The sequence below is a fragment of the Lepidochelys kempii genome, chromosome 5 (genome assembly GCF_965140265.1).
Source record: "Lepidochelys kempii isolate rLepKem1 chromosome 5, rLepKem1.hap2, whole genome shotgun sequence".
NCBI classification, from domain to species: Eukaryota; Metazoa; Chordata; order Testudines; family Cheloniidae; genus Lepidochelys; species Lepidochelys kempii.
The window spans coordinates 23,510,290-23,533,722 of NC_133260.1; the positions used below are offsets into that span (position 1 = coordinate 23,510,290).

Here is a 23,433-nt window from a genome sequence, read left to right on the forward strand (position 1 = left end):
ACCCAAGTCCTGCGTGATTTAGAGCGCCCCAAAAAACTCAGTAATTCAGAAGGAGATACTGCTTAAATACATCAGGGCGCAAAGTAAAACTTTTACAATTGAGAGTGTCCTTGTGTGGGAAGGGGCAGTCCAAGTGCAAGAAGTAGTAGAAAAAAATGACAGTTTTTTAACATGACATGCAGAACAACAAATATTCTAAACAAGTGTGTAAAAAACTCTCATGCTGTCTTAATATGAATGACCTGACAAGATAGTACTACATTCAGCCATTTCAAAACTAGAATGGAGTGCTAGAAGGACAAATAGAATACTCCAAAGTAGAATATTTTTCAAGGAGAAATTTCATAAAAGCTTAAATTCTCAAGGGTCTATGCGTCTGAGAAGGGAGTTTTCCCCAGGAAATTTGCTACTGAGCAGAATAGCGCTTCAAATAGAGAATGTTAACTTTTAGCGTGCGAAATAAAATTCAGCTGTTCACAGAGCACAAACATCAGTATTTCCTTTTCATAGGGGTACACATTTTCAAACTGCTTCTAGAGGGAAGTTATTTAAATGATTTCCGCAATCCACAACTGTTCTTAAATAATGCCTGTTTTTAAATATATGAAATAATGACTAAGCGGCATAGTGGAATGTCATGTAATACAGGTACCTGTGGTCCAGCACAGCTGATTTTACAAACATCACAATAGTGGATCTGTGGTGGTTTGGGAGGTTGTTTTGGTTTCAGTTGCTTATTTTGGAATGGTGCCTTTTTAGTAAAGGTGGTCCCTGTCCAGGCAGCTGTTGCAGCAGCAGCAGCCGCTGCTGCCGCGGCCTGTTTCTGTTGCTGCTGCTGCTGCTGGTAATAGGATGATGCTGCTGAATATACTGCGGCTTCATAGCCAGAATAAGAGGTACCTCAAAAGATCAAAATATGATAATGTTACATTATTATACATTGTATATCACAGTTACACGCAAGTTAGTTCTAGGGATGCTGCATGACATTTAGTTTTTTTCCAGAAAGGTACATTTTGTGATCTAAACATTTTGATAAGGTCCTGAGATGCAATGTGTGGTCAACTATCTTATCACTTAATCAGAATTTTACTTGACCTTTTATGATATACAAATTTAAATACCATTTCCCACCTATGTCAGGGGCATGTTTTCTCTCAGACAGATCTTTGTAGCTATACAATTTTTAAATATACTGTGGTCCCCTATCCTGGCAGCTGTATCAAAGCTGCCATTCAAGAATGTGCCAACGGTCTGTGCCAACGGTCCTGGCACATCTGGGAGGGCTAGGTGTGGCACAGCAAAGATGAGATAAAAGCCACTAGAAATGAGTATTTGTTCAAACTTAGGTTTATTAATAAGGAACAATTTATTGTGTAAGAAAAGGATACACATGGATGTGAAACCAAAACCACAACAGTGCTTAGGAGCCTCTTCTCTTTGATATTTAACCATCCAGCATCCTCAGATGCACTTTGGTGCAAACAAACTGTTGGCCTGCTTGATTCTCTGTAACTTGCCTTATCTTTTCACTCCTTAATTTCTAGTACCACAGTTGAATAAATCAAGAAAACTGTGTTTTCATGCCTTTGAGCCAGTTTTCCCATAAACTCTCCACATCTAGTGGTTCAACTACTTTAATCCACCGATTAGGCTTTTTCTGTTTCAAGGAACATTTTAAATGTCCCATTTAAAACAAAAACAACAAGGAGTCTGGTGGCACCTTAAAGACTAACAGATTTATTTGAGCATAAGCTTTCATGGGTAAACCTCACTTCTTCAGATTTGCACCATGAAAGTTTATGCTCAAATAAATCTGTTAGTCTTTAAGGTGCCACCGGACTCTTGTTGTTTTTGTGGATACAGACTAACACGGCTACCCCCTGATACTTGACACCATTTAAAAGAGGATACCAAAGATCCAAGCAGCTACAATGTTCCAGTTGATTATCATCTGGTTATAAAGCTAAACAGGATTCCTTCCACTTTTAATCAAGCCTTGAATCTCTTATGTTTGGAGCAAAGCTCTTGTACACACCCCCTCCTCCCAGAGGAGATCAAAGTAATCCAAAATCTAAGTTTTACTCTGGTTTGCCCCCTCTCCTCTTCACAACTGTTGTCTGATGGTGGTACATTGCCTCCAAAATTTTATTTTCTTTGGACACTTGTCTCTGTTTTTTTCCATTGCATGGTTTCTGCTCCCTTCCCATACTTGACCAACACCAAGAACTAGCCAAGCAGTGCTGCAATCTCTCTTTGATATTATGTTCAACAAAACAGGACCACATACAACTACTGTTCTCTTCCAAGAATGTGTCTGAATATTCTGCGAATATAGTGATCTAACTAGCTGAATATTTCTTGGTGCTTTATGACACAACTAAACACAATTACCAAATTTTTGAGCCTACAAAATCCTTTTCCATAACATGACTCACAAACCTCATAGTAATATAACTTGCAAAATTCTTACCAGAGTAAGTGACTGCTGTTGTACTGTATGTAGCACTCTGAGTATAGGATGGAACAACAGTTGCTGCAGCTGCTACTGGCTGCACAGTGGAGGATACTGGATATATGGAGAAAGTAGTTGTAGCTGGACTTGGGGTGGCTGGTTTTATGGCTGTCACTTGTCGAGTTTGCTGGGCTTGAGTATACTGAGTTGCTCCTTGGCTATATCCTGCTTTTGGAGCTAATTAAGATAGAAGAGTAAAGTTGTATAACGATTTAAAAATTTGAGACTAGGTGAATTTCGAACGACATTAAATTTTTAAAATAATTATATTCAACTATATACAAGTAACTAAGCACACAACAAATGAGGATTTTTCTGTTACAAAACACACATGCCAGAGGGATGACCATGTAATAAAATGAATACAATCCTAAAATGCATCTGCATAACTCATTTCACTTTCTTCTCTAAATACAGCCAACCCTTTTCTTAAGGGTCTTTCAGTACTATGAAAAGTAGCCTGACCTATGATGATCACTTTTAGTTTGAAGTTCATTAATGGACAAAAATTCAGAAGCATATTATACAAACGCTGGTTTTATTTTTAGTATTCTAAATACTTTTTGGTTATCCTGAAAATGAAAAACCAAGCAACACACAGTATATTATGCCTAATCTCTCATCTGCTAGTAGCGGCTCAGCAATTTATAACCTCTCACTGGAAGAAAAAATACAAAAAAATAGTCCTACCATAGAAGAATGGTTTATAAAAGCATAAAAGGATGCTGTTATGGAACAATTAACATACCAATTACATACCCAGCAAAATAGACAGACGACAAATAGATACTTAGATATTTGGTTACATTTTATTCAGTACTCATAAGAACGGCCCTACTGCGTCAGACCAAAGGTCCACTCAGCCCAGTACCCTGTCTTCCAACACTGGCCAGTGTCAGGTGCCCCAGAGGGATTGAACAGAACAGGTAATCATCAAGCGATCCAGTCACTCTGTCTCCCATTCCCAGCATCTGACAAACAGGCTAGGGACACCATTTCTGCCCATCCTGGCTCATAGCCATCAATGGACCTATCCTCCATGAATTTATCTAGCTCTTTTTTGAACCCTGTTATGGTCTTGGCCTTCAGAACATCCTCTGGCAAGGAGTTCCACAGGTTGACTATGTGTAGAAATACTTCCTTTTATTTGTTTTAAACCTGCTGTCTATTAATTTCACTTGGTGACCCCTAGTTCTTGTGTTATGAGAAGTAGTAAACACCACTCAGAGTACATTCACCAGAAAATACCCCCAGCAGGTATCCTTTTTTCCAACTTTTAACATTTGATAGACATACCTGGTCCATTAATTATGCATAATCAGAGATTTCACTCAATTTAATAAAATCAATAGAAACAACATCATAGGTGTTGTTAACAATGCTCACTCTTTAATATGGCTAACTCCCTAATGAACAGATAGAGCTGATGACTATATTCTTGCATGTCTCTTTAAACAAAAGATAAGTGTTGTAATGATTATTGTTTTGTTTCTGATATTTGCATGGCAAGGATTTGTAAACCTGTTAATATGTCCTTAAAAAAGGATTATATGCCAGGAACATGGTGTTTCACACAAAGAACACTACTACAGGCTCAGGCCACAAAAAAACAATCAAGTCCAAACTACCTAATTTTTGTGATTCACTCACTTCTAGCCTGCTGTTCCCATAGCTTTAGGAGTATCTAGTGTTGAGACCTAGACTGTGTTTCTTGTTTAGACTGCATATCTGCATCTACCTTTACTATTTGCTTTAGAATTCTGAAAGCAGAGAATACCAATTTTTCCAAAATGGCATGGAAAATAATCCCCCTTGCTTCTTTTGATCCTTCTCAACCTCCTCAAAATCCCTCCTCTAATATGGTACTCACAATTTAGCAGACTAATCTACAGATGGTCCAACTACTCTCTCAGAAGAATAATTTCTACTTGTGTCCAATTCTCTTCTTGGCCTCTTATTGCTGTATTAGGTTCCTATAACCCATATAGCAGCAATCTGGAATTTCCCAGTTGTACAACTTCCCATTGACTCCATATAGGACTGCCAGGTCATGGGACCCTCGCATAATCTTGAAAGCCTTGGCATGGCATGGCAACAAACATTCAGAGTTAAACCTGAAAGTTGTTCTTCCGTACCTAGATCTCAGGTTACAACTATTTTCTTGACATGAAGACTGAACTGACGCCTGTCAGAGTTCCAGTAAACTAGAGAGAGATACAGTTAGGGATCTACCAAATTCATGCTCCATTTTGGTTAATTTCAGGACCAGAGGGTTTTAAAATTGGTCAGTTTCACAATTTCAGATGTTTATGTCTGAAATTTCAGTGTTGTAACCATGGAGGTCCTGACCCAAAAGGGGATTGCGGGGGAGGGAGGATCCCATAGCCGTTACAGCAGGGGTGGGCAAAGTTTTTGGCCCGAGGGCCACATCTGGGTATGGAAATTGTATCGCAGGCCATGAATGCTCACAAAATTGGGGGTTGTGGTGCAGACTCTGGGGTGTGGCGAGAAATGAGGAGTTCAAGAAGCAGGAGTGGGTTCTGGGCTGGGGCAGGGGGTTGGGATGCTGGGGGAAGAAGAGGGCTCCCGCTGGAGGTACCAGGCCTTGGGGTGGGGCTGGGGGTGCAGGAGGGTGCTCTGGGCTGGGACTGAGGGGTTCAGAGGCTGGGAGGGGGTTCAGAGTTGGGGCGCGGGAAGGGGTCAGGGTGCAGGCTCTGGTCGGCGCTTACCTCAAGCAGCTCCCAGAAGCAGCGGCATGTCCCCCTCCAGCTCTTACATGGAGGCATGGCAAGTGGCTCTACACGCTGCCCTGTGGGCAGGCGCCACCCCTGCAGCTTCCACTGGTCGTAATTCCTGGCTAATAGGAGCTGCAGAGGCAGCGCTTGGGGTGAGGGCAGCATGCGGAGCCCTCTGGTTCCCCTTACGTGTAGGAGCCAGAGGGCGGGCATGCTGCTGCTTCCGGGTGCTACACAGACTGGGGAAAGCCCCTGACCCCACTCCCCAACTGGAGCGCCAGAATGGGTCAAGTCCTGGATCCTGCTCCGTGGTGGGAGCTCAAGCACCAGATTTAAAGGTCCGGAGGGCTGGATGTGGCCCCCGGGCTCTACTTGGCCAACCCCTGTGTTATAGGGTGGTCACAGGATTGTCATACTCACTTCAGAGCTGGGCTCTGAAGGCAGCAGCTGTGGAGTTTCCTGAAGCTGGAGGAGTTTCCATCCTGGAGATGATGGCAGGTCCAATCTCCACAGCTCCCAGCTACTAGTCACGGCTAGTGGCAGATTAATGCATGGGCCCACTGGGTCCATGCCAAGTTGAAAAATGGGTGCCCAAGCTCTGGCAGGAACAACGGGCAGGGGAGGGGCGCGAACCAAGACACCCTGAGCCCCGGCTGGAGCCGGCGGCAAAAGCCCCTGAGCCTGGGCAGCCTCGAGCTTGGGCAGGAGCTGCAAGGGGCGGCAGCCCCAAACCCCGGCTGGAGCCCAGCCACCCCCAGCCCCTGCAGGAGTTGTGGGGGATGAGAGGACAAAAACCTGCACCTGGGCACCCAAAGCCCCTGCAGACCCGAGGGGGGCGGAAGCCCCCAATCCAGCCACCCCAAACCCCAGCAGGAGCTGCAGGGCAGAAACCCACAGCGCAGCTCGGGGGATGCTGCAGCACAGAAGTGAGGGTATACCACCCTCATGTCTGAGCTGCCTGTGGAGGTAGGTCTGATTTCCTCCCATAACCGCTGTACTGGGGAAGGACAAGTCCTGTCCCTCCCCAGCCCTGCCAAACTAGCAGATTTCAGGGAGATCAGGTTTTACAGGGAAGGTCTTATTTCACGGTCCGTGACACATTTTTCACGGCTGTGAAATTGGTAGGGCCCTAGAGTTAATGACACTTAAGTTCACACTGTATTCCTCTCTTGCGCAGAGAAGAGTGCCTTCCCTTGCTGGAGAGCGAGAGGCATTAAGTATGAACTCTGAATTTAGGTCTCAAACTGTGCCCTATCTTTCTGTTATTAGAGTATAAAGCCCCTTCTAACAACATTTTTTTAAACTGCAGCCATATACTGTACAAATGGCTTTTTTTTAAAACCACATACACAGTAACTGGTCTCTCTCCCCACAGACTCGTGTCATGTTCTGAAACAACTTGCTCACCCTATTGCTTTCTTTAAGCAAACTTTCTCTCACCACATAGCTAAAGCTTGCCTTTAATTTCCCATCCACACCAACATTACAAAGCTTTAAAATTTGTTTAAATGGGATTTAAACTTTGTGATGGCCAAAATGGGTTAATACTGACTTACACTATTTAATATAACAAAACTATGCTCAAAAATCCTTTTCTTGTCCAGATCTCTTCTTGTTTGCACGGGCCAGCCAAAGTGTATTTGAACTTGGTAGGCACAACATATTTTAAAACACACTTAAGTATTGTTAAATTCAATTTACATAGAAAAAGGTGTGTGTATTTTTAGGCAAGACGCTATTTGAGGCAAGGTTATTAAGTGCTGGGTAACAGCAGGATTTTTGTCCATACATTTATATTTATATGGGTTACATTATAAAGCTAAGAATAAAAACCAATTTGTCTGAGGTATCCAAAGAAACGTTTTTAAAAGACAAAGCAGCACACTGTTTTGCACTGACCGAAAAGGAATTTCATGCACACCACCCACCTGTCTGGTAGTATGATTCGGCTACAGAAGGCTGAGGCTGGGCAGCAGCAGCCACTGCAGCTGCAGCAGCTGTTGGTTGTTGATAGTACTGCTTGCTGTCATAAGCCACAGCTGGGGCAGTGGATCTAACATATGAGTAGGAGTCCTTAAAAAGCATGCAAAACAGAAAGAAAGGACCTGAGTTTCTGCTTAAATATGTCTGGTGCCTGGGATAATCAAAGGCAGCCAAAGGGAGAGACAGCCTACTGAACTAAGTCAAACAATTCATTTAAATATGTACATTATTCTAGAGTTAAATAAGCCTTTTATATTTTAAAATCTTTAATCTTAAATTTACAGAGACTAAGAACAACAAGTGATGAACAGCTTTGATGAACATTAACAGACCCAATAAATAACAGCAATTCAACTCTTGCATTTAAAAGTATTTTCTCATTTTTCCACTTTGTTACTTCCATTAAGGAACAGAAAGAGGCTACTGTCAGACTGTTCCACTATTACATTTATATCAGAGCAGAAATCCTATATAATTTTAAGAAAAATCACAAGCCTGCTCAAAATGTGTATTTTCACAAAATTCAAGTATTTTTTTTTTAAAGAAGAAACGCCCACCAACACTTCCTAGGTATTACAAATTTGATTTAGCATTTTTCCTATTTACATATAAATTAGAGGGGAACATTAACTGTACCTTTTATTAGCATTTTGTTTTATATCGCATCAACCATTCTGCAGTTTAGAGAATTTTCTACTTGGATTTACCCCACTTGTTAAGAAGCTTAAAAAGTAACATTTCGTTCCCTAGCAATTTTGGTAACCTTGTATTTTTTCCCTTTGTTTAAGGCTCCTTTTTTCTCTGTCTGTGCATCAACATCTAGTAGCAGGCATATGCACTGCTCCTGTAATTATTAGGATGTGTTAGTTAATTGCTGTTTCAGACCATTAGAAAGAGCTTGCTTGTTTTTCAGGACTCTAACCAGAGGTGGCTATTTAAAAAAAAAAAGGAAAGAAAAAAAAAGATCTACAGAAAGAGCAATTAAATAATCATTAATGCCACCTACCTCTTCTAAAGTGCTTTTTCATCAAATTAAAATAAGTATTATAAAACCAGAAGGCACCCCCTAATAGATAATTTTATAATGTGGCCCTTTAAATAGGGCAGTCTTTTTCAATTTATTCTGCTTTATGCACAAAGGAAAACAACAGTGTCAATACTTTCAATCCAGTTCCTGAAAATAGTTTTAATACTTTACATTATACATTAAATATGACCAGTGCCTGCATATTTACCTCAGATAAATCTTGTAAATATAGGCACTAGCCTCAAAGTAACCAGGAAAACTCCAAGGCTCCGACCGACTTTAATAGGAGCTGAGATAGCAAAATAAATTATTTATTAAACAGGGCCCATACCCTGTAAAAAGAGCCACATGGGCAGTCATGTGCCCGCACAGAGCCCCAATGACTTCACTTTATGTCCCACTGACTTCAATGGACAATTCACGTGTGTGAACGTTTGCAGTATTTGAGATTAGCAGATAGGGATGATGGCAGCTTTTAGTTTCTTTATTTTTAAATTGAGTGAATATGTGCTTGAGAAAAGTGCCAGACTAACAGTTCTGGAGACTGAAATCCTCTCTCTACAAAGCAGATGTCGTACTGCCATTCTTGGGGTAACTTTCCTCATAGTCCCTTGGTTATACGCCTCAACCCTGACTTGGAGAAGAGGACAGGTCAGTCTCCATGCCACGCCCTCAATTTTTGGCCTTTGTAGAAGATACCAACAAGGTTGCTGAACTTGATGGTAGTTTTTACGATTTGGACATTTGACCAGCGGGAACTAGCCAGATTAGCAAACTCATTTCACACAGATGACCAAACATCCATCAGATGAGTTTTGATCACTACCGACCTGAGATGGATTCAAAGTGGCACTTACCTGGTAGTTTTGTGTAGTGACCGGAGGAGGTGGTGGTGGGGCTTCCTGTTGTCTCTGGGTATAACCGTAATCTGTCGCCGTGTGTGCTGTAGGATAACCTCCATAGGCAGCAGCTGTTGCAGCAGCTGCAACAGCTACTGGTGCAGGCCTGGCTACTGCAACTGTAGCTGCTGCTGGAGCATATGCAGCAGTAACCGTGTGTGCAGCTACTGGAGCCTGATGGACAGTGTAGCTAGCAACTGTAGTTGGATGGGAATAGGCTACACCCGAAGCTGGCTGCTGGCTATATTGGAAAAGGATAGTAAGTATTACCCATCAAGTAATGAGTCCATTAGTTCAACAGCTAAACATGTTAGACGGATATCTAAATATTTCATTCAATTTCAAAACAACAGAAAAGTCTTAAAACTAAGCTTTGTATAATCCTGGAAAGGTCTACATGTTTACAAGAAGCACTCATTTATAAGCTTTTTTATGGCACTCATTATTTAAGCATCATCGCACATTCAAGTGCTTACGGCTGAAACATTAAACAAAATGGGGGCCCATCTGATAAACCTTTTGGTAGCAACAGACAAGCTTTTCATTTGAAACAGCATAGAGATCTCAAATCATCATGTTTTGTATGATATGGAATACATACAATAATTCTTTGGGTAGCATATTTGACAACTCCTGCACTGCAAAAAGAACTACTTCTTCTGTGAAAGCTATTATTGAACTATTCCACCTTACATGGCATTTTCAGAGCAAAGCATAGGATTCCTTTTATGCTATTGGAGTTTTAAGACTAATTACTTCACCAAAAATATACCGCCCCATGCAGGCCTGTTGACTGAACAGCTGAATGAAGGAGAGTGACTTTTAAAATGGTTTTAATTAAAAGTCAGTTCAAAAATCCCTAAACTCGATAGAGAGAAACTTTTGAAACTAATTTCTCATGAGGGAGTCCCCCTCCAAATGTTGAGATTAGATAGATAGTTTTCTTCTAGATTCAATGGCCTTAGAAAAGATGTACTAACAAAAGGTCTAGTAGCCAAATCGAGTGTACTATAGAAGTGAGTGTGAAGATTCTATCAGGATTCTGCCAGTCTTCAGGGAATGCTGTAAAACTCATCTGTTTCCCCAATCATTGCAGCAGGTGCATGCAGGAAGCAGCGTACAGGTAAGTATTAACAAGAGGGAGATATTAATAGTCCAGTGAGAGAAGGTGTTCTCAGAAGGTGCAGTGATTATTTGAAGGGTAGAATCTAATAACTGCTATTGTCCTATTTTGATTTGTAATATATGTACAGTGCATTATATTATACAAAACGCCTAAGAGTTTAGGTAGGTTAATTAAAAAATATAAATAAATTAGTAAAATAATTATTGCCAAGAAGTCAGTACTTCTTACAATCCTGAAAAGAAATGGGGGTTACAAACAAAAGCTAGCAACTTTTATTTGACATAAACCGCCCATGCACCAGCATGATGTGTTTCCAGCACATTCATCCAATAACACTATTAATTACTCACACCACCTAAATGAGGATACTATTATCTCTATTTTATCAACTGGGAAATCAAAACAGAGACATTAAATGCTCTAGCTAAAACAGCATACTGAGCGAGTGGCTGAGATGATGATTTGTAATTTTGGGTTTGCTTAGATACCAGAGAGATAATACCTAGCTAAAGTTTCCAATAGTCAGTCTGGCGCTAACTGCCAAAAATCATATTACCTACCTCTTGTCGATGGGTATGCTTACTGCTTCTATAACTTGTCAGTATTTTTGCTTGGTCAAAATTTATCGGGAGAAAAATGCTGTATGATTCTGTCATTTTAATGTCAAAACTGCATTATGTCTAGATATCAAAATGGAATTCATACCAGGGGAAAAATGTAGTGAAAATACTGCCAATTTTGGCAAGTCCAAGTACTGCAGTTATATTTTAAGAAGTCAAGCAGAATGTTTAAAATATTGCTTGCTTGATTATTCAGAAACAAAGATGTATTAAAAACTTTAATTTTAATAAAATGCCCTTCAGAGTTATCCTTTTTTAAAAAGAGTAGTACACATATTTAAATTAGTTTACAATGAACATCCAACCGCATGATCAATTAGTTCAAAATCTCACAAATCAAATTAAACTAAGGTTAAAAAATAAAAAATGCCATCTTTCAAGTGAAGTGAATTCTGAACAGGGAAGTGCAGGGTTAAATATGTGGGATGGGTCTCTACCAGGATAACCTCCTACAGTATTTAGGCACAAGAAAAGTGAGCATTTGGAAAGAACAGAATGAATCCTTTTAGCACAGTGAACAAAACGCATGCACACAAAATTTATAGGAGAAAAAGTGATATGATAATATAATAAAAGGGTGGAATATCACAGAAAAATCCTTTGAAACCACTTGGCTTTGTTCTTGCTGAATACAGCACTAGATTTACAAGAAGAAATGAAGAAATTACAGAAGAATGCCACTCCAATTTATCATATTTAATATATTTTTTATTTTGCCAAACGTAACTCAGTTCCTGAAACTAAAAACACTGGAGATAGAATTTTGATGCCAGTAATTAGACAGGACACAAAGGAAGAATTAAATAATTGGATGAAGAGCTTATTTGTGTTGTCCAAGTTTAAACTAGATGCTCAAAAAAACTATAATCTTCACTGAAAATCAGATGCTACAGTCCTTTCAGTAACTCCAACAAGTTTATATTTCTGAAAGACAGTCTAGATTGGTTCACACTCCCCACTCCTCAAAAATTTTGTTTAATCACTAAGAGCCCAATCCTGTTCCGTTTAAATCAATGTAGGGGTGTGCCACTGATTTAAATGGGAGCATGATCAAGCCCACATTTTCTTTCAATTCCCCCTCATTGCAATGTTAAGAGTCACAGGGGCAAGAAACAGGTTGGAGCCATTGATACCACTACTTGAGAATGGTTCCTGCTGCTTCTCAGAACAAGTCTACACTATACAAAATGAACTCGATTCAAGTTACGATGACGTACAGCCACCACAGTAATTAAATCGGTTTTGCATGTCTGTACTAACTCCTTCTATTGGCAGTGTGCGTCCTCACCAGGAGCACTTGTACTGATTTAACTATCAATGTGGGACACTGGCAGCCCTGCCGTCTGGAGGCGACAGCCCGAGCTCTGTCCTGGCTCTGGGCTGTCAGCCCTGGTGTGACAGGACTCCAGTCTGTCAGTTGGAACAGTTTGATGTAAGCAACGCAGCATCTACCCTGATACCACGTTAACCTAACTACATTGACAGAAGCTCTATGCCTCTTGCAGAGCAGGAGCAGACCAGTCTGGGAGGGGTGGCTTCTGGTGGTAAAAGGTGAGAACTGCCACCCAGAGTCATCAGATCAGACTACAAACAGCTGCCTGTTTATCAGTACAGAATTGTGCATGTGGAAATAACAGAGATTTCCTGAATTTGAGAGAAGTTGTTCATGAGATCACAAGCAGTTACTAAAAATAAGCTAAATCATGAAACGCTCAAAAATGTTGAGAGCAGGCAACTCTTGTAGTAAAGCTTCATTATTGTTTAAGTTATGCTACAATACCACTGCTCACATACAAGTTAGCATCATACCTAACAAAATAAGGTTTTTTTCAAATGGTATGCTTGATTTTTTTAAAATCTCATTTGTAACTAGGAACCAATTTCCCAGTCATTAGTGAGAGTTTAGCAAGGTGGATCATAATCTGAAAAATATTTAGGGTTTGGCAAAAACAGTTGTCTTGTCATGGTACAGAATTAACAGCCCTAGTCATGTGATTTCTAAGGCTAATAAGGTTCTGTTACCATGCTTACTTTAGCAAACCTGTTCCCCTTGCTTCTGCAACATCATGCAGAGCTAGTGATCGAGTTTGCAAGATTATGGGGAAGTATTCTGGATGAAGTGACAGCTTCTTAGGTAATTTTTAGATGCTTACTGTCGATCATTACAGTCTTAGCATTCTGAAGAACTCACTACACTTCTCTGGAATCTTCAAATCTGGCTCAGTACTCACAAAACTCTATCTACAGTTCTTTTTTTCAATTTCTTTTACTCAATCACAACTGGCCCCTATCTAATGAGTGTCACACTTTACTGATTCTACCTTTCAGAACTCCCTCCCTGTCATGGGTTATTTTGTTGTTAATATGGGTATAACCCACAAGATGTGCATTAACAAGGTATGGTACACACTGTGGGTATACTGCAATCAACCCCCCCACAAAACCACCAATAATCTAATGCCACACACCCTGGCAGGCTCTAACAGGATTACCCACACTTTCCTCCATGTGAAATACAAACAGACATCTTAAAGTTCTGAGAAAGTAAAAAAAGGTACTGGGATAAACCAAATGGGTAGTTCTGCAGAACCTCAAATGGCTTTGATTCTCATCCAACCAGGGGAATCTACAGACGCAATTATCAAAGGAGAACTTCAATCACACTGCAATTTTGGGTCCAACTTCTTTTCAACCCACTCATTCCTATCTTTTAATTTTTAAGTTCCACCCCACAAATCTTTTGATTGTTTCTGGATTATCTACATTCTGCTCTCTTGGTTTGCTTAAACCTAGAGTCCCGTCCACAGCAATTTGTCTTTCCAAAGGATACTAGATAAATGGACGGTTTCAGAGTAGCAGCTGTGTTAGTCTGTATCCGCAAAAAGAAAAGGAGGACTTGTGGCACCTTAGAGACTAACAAATTTATCTGAACACAAGTGAGCTGTAGCTCACGAAAGCTTATGCTCAAATAAATTTGTTAGTCTCTAAGGTGCCACAAGTCCTCCTTTTCTTTTTTGTAGATAAATGGAGTTTCACAACTTAAATGTTGTCTCATTTAATTTTAAAAGGATCTCACTATCAGTCTGAAGGTACTTTAGATCAGTGGTTTTCAAAGTTTTTTTCTGGGGACCCAGCTGAAGAAAATTGTTGATGCCCACAACTCAACAGAGCTGGGGATGAGAGGCTCTGGGTTTTGGGGAGAGGCCGCTCAGGGCTGGGGCTGAGATGGGGGCTTGAGGTGCAGGAAGGGGTTCCAGGTTTTGGGGGGGCTCAGACAGGGGACTGAGGTGCGGTGTGTGGCACGGACTTACCTCTAGTGGCTTCTGGCTAGCAGCACAGCTGGGGTGCAGAGGCAGGCTTCCCGCCTGTCCTGGCACCGCGGACCGACTGCCTGAAGCATCCAGCAGTAGGTCTGGCTTCTAAGCACACAGCTCTCGCCTGCAGGCATTGCTCCCCCGACTCTAGCTCCCACTGACCAGGAAGAGGGCAGTGGGCATGCAGAGCCAGTGCTCAGGATGGGGACAGCACGCGGAACCCAGTGGCCCCTCTGCCTAGAAGCCGGACCCGCGCCTGGCCACTTCCGGAACGCAGCACGGTGTTGTAACAGATAGGGACTAGCCTGCCTTAGCTGGTCAGCACTGCTGACAGGACTTTTAATGTCCCGGTCGGCAGTGCTGACCAGAGAGATGCAGTGCCTTCTATGCCGCGCCCCAATACTGGGTTGCGACCTGAACTTTGAAAAACTCTGCTTTAGATCCTCTCCATCCATTCCTGTGCCTTGCTCCTATCCCCAGTGGTCATATAGGCAGTGACCAAGCCTGGGGACATTTCCTTCCTTATGTACACGAGCTGTTGCAAAACTTGCCTCCAATGGCTCTGCAAGCAATGTATGCATTTGCTAGTTTATAATATTTCTCAGGAAGTCACGTATATGTTTTAGACAAATTTTCTTAAGGGAAAGATATCAAGGACTCTCAAAAAAGAGAGACTTTTTTTAGGAACAGAGCACTCAGGAGAAAAGGAGACAGAAGGTCAAACAAGGATGAAAAAAATCCTTATTTTCAGTGAGCTCTTTTTACATGCAAATAAGACTTATTTCCTATTAAAAAAATACTAACCAAAGAAACATAGGTCCATGTGGAACCAGACTGGCCCCCGTGTAGGTAATCACCAGGGTCAGAATCTTTAGATCCACAGCATAGACCTCAACTACTTGAGTTAACAACGTATTTGGTAACAGTAATAAGTAGGCTGTTATACTCTATGTTGGACCAGCCACTAGAGAGAGAGAATGATGTACACTGGCTTCTATTTCAAGTTTCATTGGGGGAACGTATTCTGGCCATTACAGACCTTTCTGACCCATCTCCTCCAGCCTGCCCCCTAGTATGACTATATCTAGCCTCTCTGCTTCTCTCCAAGTGTCCCCACAGAGCCTGTCCCTGTCTCCCTCTACTTCCATTGCCCCCCTCCGCCTGAACCCTTTAGCTTGCTTGAGTCCAACCCAGCCAATTCTTAACCCTTCAGCCTACTCTGCCAGCCTCTGCCTGTCTGCCTCCATTATCCTCAGCTTCCTCAATCTCCTCCACACTGCCTGCATAATCACACCAGGAGCATTGCAAGCACAAGAGAGATAGTCTCCTCGCTCTCAGTTCTGGTGCCTGGTGCTACAGTGACTCCTAGGAGGAACATTAATAGAAAAAGTCATTTATACCAGTGCTTCTCAAACTTTAGCAATCCGAGGATTCCCATTTTGATTTAAATTTTTTTTGTGACTCCCCCCAGTCTTCCTGCACAGCCCCAGGCCTCGCCTCCACTCCATCCCTTACCCCAAGACCCCACCCCACCTCTTTCCGCCCCATCCCTGCTGTTCTCTGGTGCACACGAGGCGCTGGGAGGGAGATGGAGGAGTTGATCAGTGGGGCTCCACAGTCAGCACAAAGAATCTGGGTGGGGATGGAGCATACACAATGCAGATAGAATCTTTGAGGAATAACACTACCAGCCTCTAAAAAAACCTCTACAATTATTGTGCAAACTGAGATTTTTCAAAAGCTTGTAATTTGGGCCAAATTTGGGGAAGATTTTAATAATAGTAAAGACACATCCCTGGCAGAGAATAAGTCACGTCACATATTACTAAAATCCTAATTCAAAACACAGTAAAGTGATATCTTGGCTAGTAATATGCTAAATTCTTCAAACAGCAACGGGGGGTGAGGAGTGGTAAGAGAACATAGCTTGCTGCAAAGTGAAAAGATCTCATGAATTTCTGGAACAGGAGAGTCCAGAGGTTATGCAGACTAATTCCTTTCACTACCAACCTGTGTGGCAAGTACTCAAATTCCTAGGAACTCTACTGTCAGATTTGTCAGGTATTTGCTAGGTAAGGCATACATATAAATTAAGGCAGTAATGCAAGAAACCTATAGGCCTCAAAGCCTGTAAAACAATAGCTTAGCCAGATTGATGAATAAGGCCCAAAAGCCTTAGCATAAGTATTAGCATAAGTAGCTAACCAGGAATAACTCAGCATCATAAGAGATCACAAGATAGAATGCTGTAATAAACAAGTATGACTAAACTGCTGGTAGGTAACCACAAAATGCCAGTTGATATTAGCTTTGGATATTTTAAGATTGAAGATCTGCTGATGTTCCTACTGCAATGATGCTATCGTAGCCAGCTGATGTATTTGATAAGCTGGAGGTAAATGGCATCACCTATGAGAGAAGAGGACCCCAACATTATAAGGGTGAGGAGGTTTCATTAATGATAGAAGTGGCTGGACATCCTTACGAATATTCACAGCTGCCATGTAACCCTGTTACAGAGCTACCTATGGACTACACCAGCGGGAGCTTCTTGGTATGCCAGAGGTAGCACCACTTATAATATCACTTGTCTCATTGATTATTGGTCTTCCCAGAGAATAGTATCAGTATAGGAATGCTCTGCTCTGATGTTGGACATTTTGACCATTCAACACAAGCATGTAGTGACAAAATTAGAAAGGCCAAGGCAAAATATGAGATTAAACTAGCTAGGGACAGAAAAGATAACAAGAAAACATTCTATTAAAAACAAGAGGAAGAACAAGGACAAGGTGGGCTCATCACTCAATGAGGAGGGAAAGACAACAACGGAAAACGCAGCAATGGCGGAAGTGTTAAATGCCTTTTTTGTTTCAGTTTTCATCAAAAAAGTTAGCACGGACTAGATCACTAACAACGAATATTAGTCTAAATGGGGTAGGATCTGAAGCTAAAATAGGAAAAGAACAAGGCTTTGTCTACACCAGCACTTTTGTCAGTCATGGGTGTGAAAAAAAAATTCCCCTGAACAATACAACTTTCACAGACAAAAGTGCCAGTGTGGACACTGCTATGTTGGCGGGTGAGAGTCTCCTGCCAACACAGCTACCATCACTCACTGGAGATGGTTTAATTATGCCGGCAGGAGAGCTCTCTCCCACCAGCATACAGCAGCCAAACAGGAGACCTTACAGAAGTGCAGCTGTGCCACTGTAAGGTCCATAGTGTAGACATAGCTCAAGTTAAGACTTATTTGGACAAGTTATCTGTCTTCAAGTCAGCAAGGCCTGATGAAATATATTCTAAAAATACATAAAGAACTGGCTGAAGACATCTGAACCATTAGCAATTATCTCTGAGAACTCACAGAGGACAGGAGAGATCCCAGAGGAGTAAAATAGGGCAACTGTAGTGCCTATCTATAAAAAAGATAATAAAGAAAACCCAGGGAATTGTAGACCAAAGAGTTTAACTTCGGTACTCGGAAATAAAGGAGCAAATGATCAATTTGTAAGCACCTAGAAGATAACAAGGTGACAAGCAGCAATCAACATGAATTTGTCAAGAACAAATCACATCACAACAACCCAATATCCTTCACTGACAGGGTAACACGCCTTGTGGATGGGGGGGAAGCAGTAGATGTGATATATCTCAATTTTAGTAAAGTTTTCGACACTGTCTCACATGACCTTCTTATAAATAAACTACAGAAATATAACCTAGAGGAACCTATATTTGGATGGAAAAGCGTATTCTGAGTAGTTATCAATGGTTCACAATCAAACTGGAAGGACATACTGAGTGGGATCCCACAGAGATCTGTCCTGGATCCAGTTCTATTCAACATCTTCATAAATGATTTGGATAAGAGAGAATAAACTTACAAATTCTGCGGACAACTTATAAATTTTGTGGACAATACCAAGCTGGGAGGGTTTGCAAGCACTTTGGAGGACAGGATCAGAATTCAAAATGATCTTGACAAACTGGAGAAATGGGTCTGAAATAAACAGGATGAAAGTCAATATGGACAAATACAAAGTACTTCACTTGGAAAGGAATAATCAGTTGCACAAATGGGATATGACTGACTAGGAGGGAGTACTGCAGAAAAGAATCTGAGAGTTATAGTAGATCACAAACCCAGAGTGGATTTGATTTAAATCACTAGTCAGGAAGACTCGATTTAATCATGGATTTCTACATAAAAGTGCATTCTGGAACATGCTGCTCAAACTATTTCACTTTTGTTTCCACTGCCTGCCCCTCCCTTCTCACATTTATCTTCAGACTTCTCCTTGTCCAGATCTATTCCGCCCCCACCAAGTTTCTATTCATTGAACTTTTTGAAACTTTGCACTTTTAGAGAGAGGTAAGGGATTGACTCTGTGTACACAAATTTGAGGAGGGACAATAGGGTTGAGGTCTGTTATTTCTCACCTCTATATACTATTTATTTATTTTTAAAACATTTTTGCTGTTAACAAGCATGTTATCTCTGGAGACACAAATCGACAGTTTGAGAACTGCAAAAACTAAGCATCTTTGATGGTATCTTCTAGACCAGGAGTCGGCAATCTGTGGCAAGCGAGCTGATTTTTACTGCCATGCTGCTGCCAGCCAGGGTCCCGGCCGCCGGCCTCGCTCAGCCCGCTGCCTGCGTGGGTGAACAGAACCGCAGGCCAGCAGAAGGTCTGAGCAGCTCAGCCCGCTGACGGTCTGGAGTTCTGGACACCGGCCCCTTGCCAGCCGAGGTCTCTGCCATCTGCCCCGCTCAGCTTGCTGTCAGCCTGGGATACCAGCCGCTGGCCCCACTCACCTCACTGCTGGTCTGGGGTTCCAGCCCCATGACAGCTGGGGTCCGGGCCTCTGGCCCTGCTCAGCCCTCCTGCCGGCTTCGGGTACCAGCAGCCAGCCCAGGGCTCTACAACCCTTATCAAAAATTACACTACAATTAGATTGAAAACTTAAAAACTTTGTATATTACAGTAATCGTCAAAAAATGTATAATGTTAATAAATACATAGGTTTGATGAAACAAAGTAGTTGTACTTATGTATGTGCCTGTGCTTAATTTGTGTTTTCGATGAGCTACCTTCTAAAAAAAATCTTGCACGTTTCACACCGCCAGAAAGGGCATCTCGCACCTCCAGGAGATGCATGCACCCCAGGTTAAGAACCACTGCACGAAACTGATAAGATCTGCATTTTAATTTAATTTTAAATGAAGCTTCTTAAACATTTTAAAAACCTTGTTTACTTTACATACAAATAGTTTAGTTATAGAATATAGACTTAGAGAGAGACCTTCTAAAAATGTTAAAATGTATTACCAGCACATGAAACCTTAAATTAGAGTGAATAAATGAAAACTCAGCACACCGCTTCTGAAAGGTTGCCGACCCCTGTTCTAGACTGAGCACTGAGTCCCATTGGGTAGATAAAAAGATTAACCTAAATAATCTATACAGAAGTCCCTGGAACCCCATTAAATTGGGTCCCTAATCCATGAACTATTGGAACTCATTTACAAAACTTTTCTTAAACATTACATGAATATATTGTCTCATACTATAGAATTAGAATTTATAATCCCTATTCCATGATGAGATATCTTTGAGCTATAATGTATCTTAATCAAAACAATCTTCAGATAGGTTTCCCCCCCTCAAAAAGCATTTTATAAAAAAAATCTGATTTAAACAAATAAAATATTTTTGTTTTGTTTTTTTAAAGCATTGATTTTTATCCACCCCGCACAAACCTAATCAGAGTCAACTATGTAATAGTATTGCAAAAGCAAACATCATTGTCTGAGATGGCCCACCTTGATTATCATACACATTGTAAGGAGACTGATCACTTTACATAAGCTATTATCAGCAGGAGAGTGGGGTGGGGGGAGAGAAAACCTTTTGTAGTGATAATCACCCATTTTTTTCATGGTTTGTGTGTATAAAAACATCTTCTGTACTTTCCACAGTATGCATCCGATGAAGTGAGCTGTAGCTCACGAAAGCTTATGCTCAAATAAATTGGTTCGTCTCTAAGGTGCCACAAGTACTCCTTTTCTTTTTGCAAATACAGACTAACACGGCTGTTACTCTGAAACCTGTCATTAGCAGGAGTGTTGTAAGTACTTCTCTACTCAGCACTGATAAGGCCTCTACTGTAGTACTGTGTCCAGCTCTGGGCACCACACTTTGGGAAAGAAGTGGACAAACTTGAGAAAGTCCAAAGAAAAGCAACAAAAATGGTTAGAGGTCTCAAACACATGAGGAAAGATTGGAAAAAAAAAACTGGGTATGTTTAGTGTGGAGAAGAGAAGACTGAGGAGGGCATAAGAGTTTTCAAGTATGTAAGAGGTTGTTATAAAGAGGAGGGTGATAAATTGTTCTCCTTATCCACTGAGGACAGGACAAGAAGTAATGGGCTTAAACTGCAGCAAGGGAGATTTAGGTTAGACAGTAGGAAAAGCTTCCTAACTGTAAAGTAGTTAAGCATTGGACCACATTGCCTACAAAGGCAGTGAAATCTTTGCCACTGGAGGATTTTAAGAACAGGTTAGACGAACATCTGTCAGGGATGGAACAGATAATACTTAATCCTGCCTCAGTGAAGGGGACTGGATTAAATGACCTTTTGAGGTCCCTTCTAGTCCTATATTTCTATGATCTCTGATGACTTTGCTCGGTTGGAGCGTCTGTGATTTTGCTAACTGTGTTAATAAAAATTAGGGCTGTCAATCGCAATTAACACCAAAAAAACGAATCACGATTAATCACACTGTTAAACAATGGAATACCAATTGAAATTAAATATTTTTGCATTTTCTTCTACATTTTCAAGTATATAGATTTCATTTACAACACAGAATACCAAGTATACAGTGCTCACTTATTATTTTTATTACAAATATCAGCACTGTAAAAATGAGAAACAAGAAATAATATTTTTCAATTCACCCAATACAAGTACTGTAGTGCAATCTCTATCATGAAAGTGCAACTTACAAATATAGGGGTTTTTGTTACATAACTGCACTCAAAAACAAAACAATGTAACAGTTTAGAGCCTACAAGTCCACACAGTTCTACTTCTTGTTCAGCCAACAGCTAAAACAAACAAGTTTGTTTACATTTACAGGACATAATGCTGCCCACTTCTTATTTATGTCACCAGGAAGTGAGAACAGGTGTTCGTATGGCACAATTGTAGCTGGCGTTGCAAGATATTTATGTGCCACAGGCGCTAAAGATTCATATACCTTTTCACGCTTTGGCCATCGTTACAGAGGACCTGCTTCCTTGCTGATGACGCTCGTTAAAAAAATAATATGTTAATTAAATTGTGACTGAACTCCTTGGGGAACATTGTATGTCTCCTGCTGTTTTGCCCGCATTCTGCCATATATATGACAGGTTTCAGAGTAGCAGCCGTGTTAGTCTGTATTCGTGAGCTACAGCTTATGCTCAATTACATCTGTTAGTCTCTAAGGTGCCACAAGTACTCCTTTTCTTTTTGCCATATATATGTTATGGCAGTCTCAGATGATGACCCAGCACATATTGTTCATTTTAAGAACACTTTCACTGCAAATTTGACAAAATGCAAAGAAGATGCCAATGTGAAATTTCTAAAGATAGCTACAGCACTCGATCCAAGATTTAAGAATCTGAAGTGCCTTCCAAAATCTGAGACGGATGAGGTGTGGAGCATGCTTTCAGAAGTTTTAAAAGAGCAATGCTTTGATGAGGAAACTACAGAACCCAAACTACCAAAAAAGAAAATCAACCTTCTGCTGGTGGCTTCTGACTCAGATGATGAAAATGAATATGCCCTGGTCCGCACTGCTCTGAATCGTTATCAAGCAGAACCATCAGCATGGTCACATGTCCTCTGGAATGGTGGCTGAAGCATCAAGGGACATGAATCTTTAGTGCATCTGGCAAGTAAGTATCTTGTGACGCTGGCTACAAGAGTTCCACGAAAATGCCTGTTCTCACTTTCAGATTGTAAACAAGAAGCAGGCAGCATTATCTCCTGCAAATGTAAACAAACTCGTTTGTCTGAGCGATTGGGTGAACAAGAAGTAGGACTGACTGGACTAAGTTTTACATTGTTTTATTTTTGAATGCAGGTTGTTGTTTTTTTTACATAATTCTACATTTGTAAGTTCAACTTTCATGATAAAAGAGATTGCACTACATTACTTGTATTAGGTGAATTGAAAGACTATTTCCTTTGTTTTTTACAGTGCAAATATTTGTAATAAAAATAAATTTAAAGTAAGCACTATACACTTTGTATTCTGTGCTGTAATTGAAAGATACATTTGAAAATGTAGAAACCATCCAAAAATATTTAAATAAATGGTATTCTACTATTAACAGCACGATTAATTGCAATTAATTTTTTAAATCACTAATTACTTTAGCCCTAATAAAAATATTAGACAGTCAAGAGGCCTTTCCTAACTGTGAGTATCTCTGCTGTTGACATTGGAATCCTCATAGTAACTCCAATACTTCTGGGTCTGATCTTGAGGAAGGACCCTGCCAAATCACAGAATGGTAAATTGGGGTTTCTGATTAACAACATATAATCAATAGATCAGTCAACAAAAAGGGGCTACAAAATGGGGCTAGAGCAAAGGTTATTTTTATACTGAAATAACTATAGGAAGAATTGTCAGTGGCTTATCAGATAAAGGCCTACTATAACCTTGCCCCTTTGTCTTCTCTGATATTGGCCTTACCTGAAAGCAAAATGTGGACTTCCTGCAGCACAAAAGCAGGTCTTTTAGAGTTAGAAAGTACTGTGGTTTATTAATGATTGTTAATGACAATGTTAATGCAACATTTCATGTCTTGCAAAGTTTCTGATCTGATTGGTCAGAAAACAACTTTTTGGGAAGCAAGCTATGAGGAGTCTTTGATGGCTACAATTAGGCGTCTATGAACTAACTGGGTAGGATACACATTAGTAAACTTATTTGAATCTGCAGCATTTTCGAAAGAATATGGTCTATATACTATTGCTGAGAGAGGATACAATGTGGTAAAAGTTATTCTAATGTGTTTGAATACAATAAACTTTAGTGTTGCTGTTCCTCCATTTGTCTATAATTCTGAGCACTGAAAGAGCTCTTATCAAACTAAAGGCAATCAAAAGATTGCATTATTTTTGCAATTTTAGTCTTATGGAAATG

At 40.7% G+C, this 23,433-nt stretch overlaps 1 protein-coding gene and 1 non-coding gene across 4 annotated transcripts in view; both read right to left on the bottom strand.

Annotated features, from left to right (window-relative positions):
- The window catches only part of ZFR (zinc finger RNA binding protein), a 56,286-nt gene that overhangs the window by 22,245 nt on the left and 10,608 nt on the right, over nucleotides 1-23,433 (bottom strand). For all 3 annotated transcript variants that reach the window (XM_073343678.1, XM_073343677.1, XM_073343679.1), the window contains exons 3-6: nucleotides 9,118-9,400; nucleotides 7,179-7,323; nucleotides 2,474-2,692; nucleotides 653-900 (exon numbers count right to left, since the gene is read on the bottom strand). In XM_073343678.1, coding sequence (XP_073199779.1) covers nucleotides 653-900; nucleotides 2,474-2,692; nucleotides 7,179-7,323; nucleotides 9,118-9,400 — 895 coding nt within the window. The remainder of the gene's footprint in view (nucleotides 1-652; nucleotides 901-2,473; nucleotides 2,693-7,178; nucleotides 7,324-9,117; nucleotides 9,401-23,433) is intronic.
- LOC140912173 (small nucleolar RNA SNORA66) lies at nucleotides 12,862-12,998 on the bottom strand. The gene has a single exon (XR_012159251.1). It is a non-coding gene; the product is annotated as a small nucleolar RNA SNORA66 (small nucleolar RNA).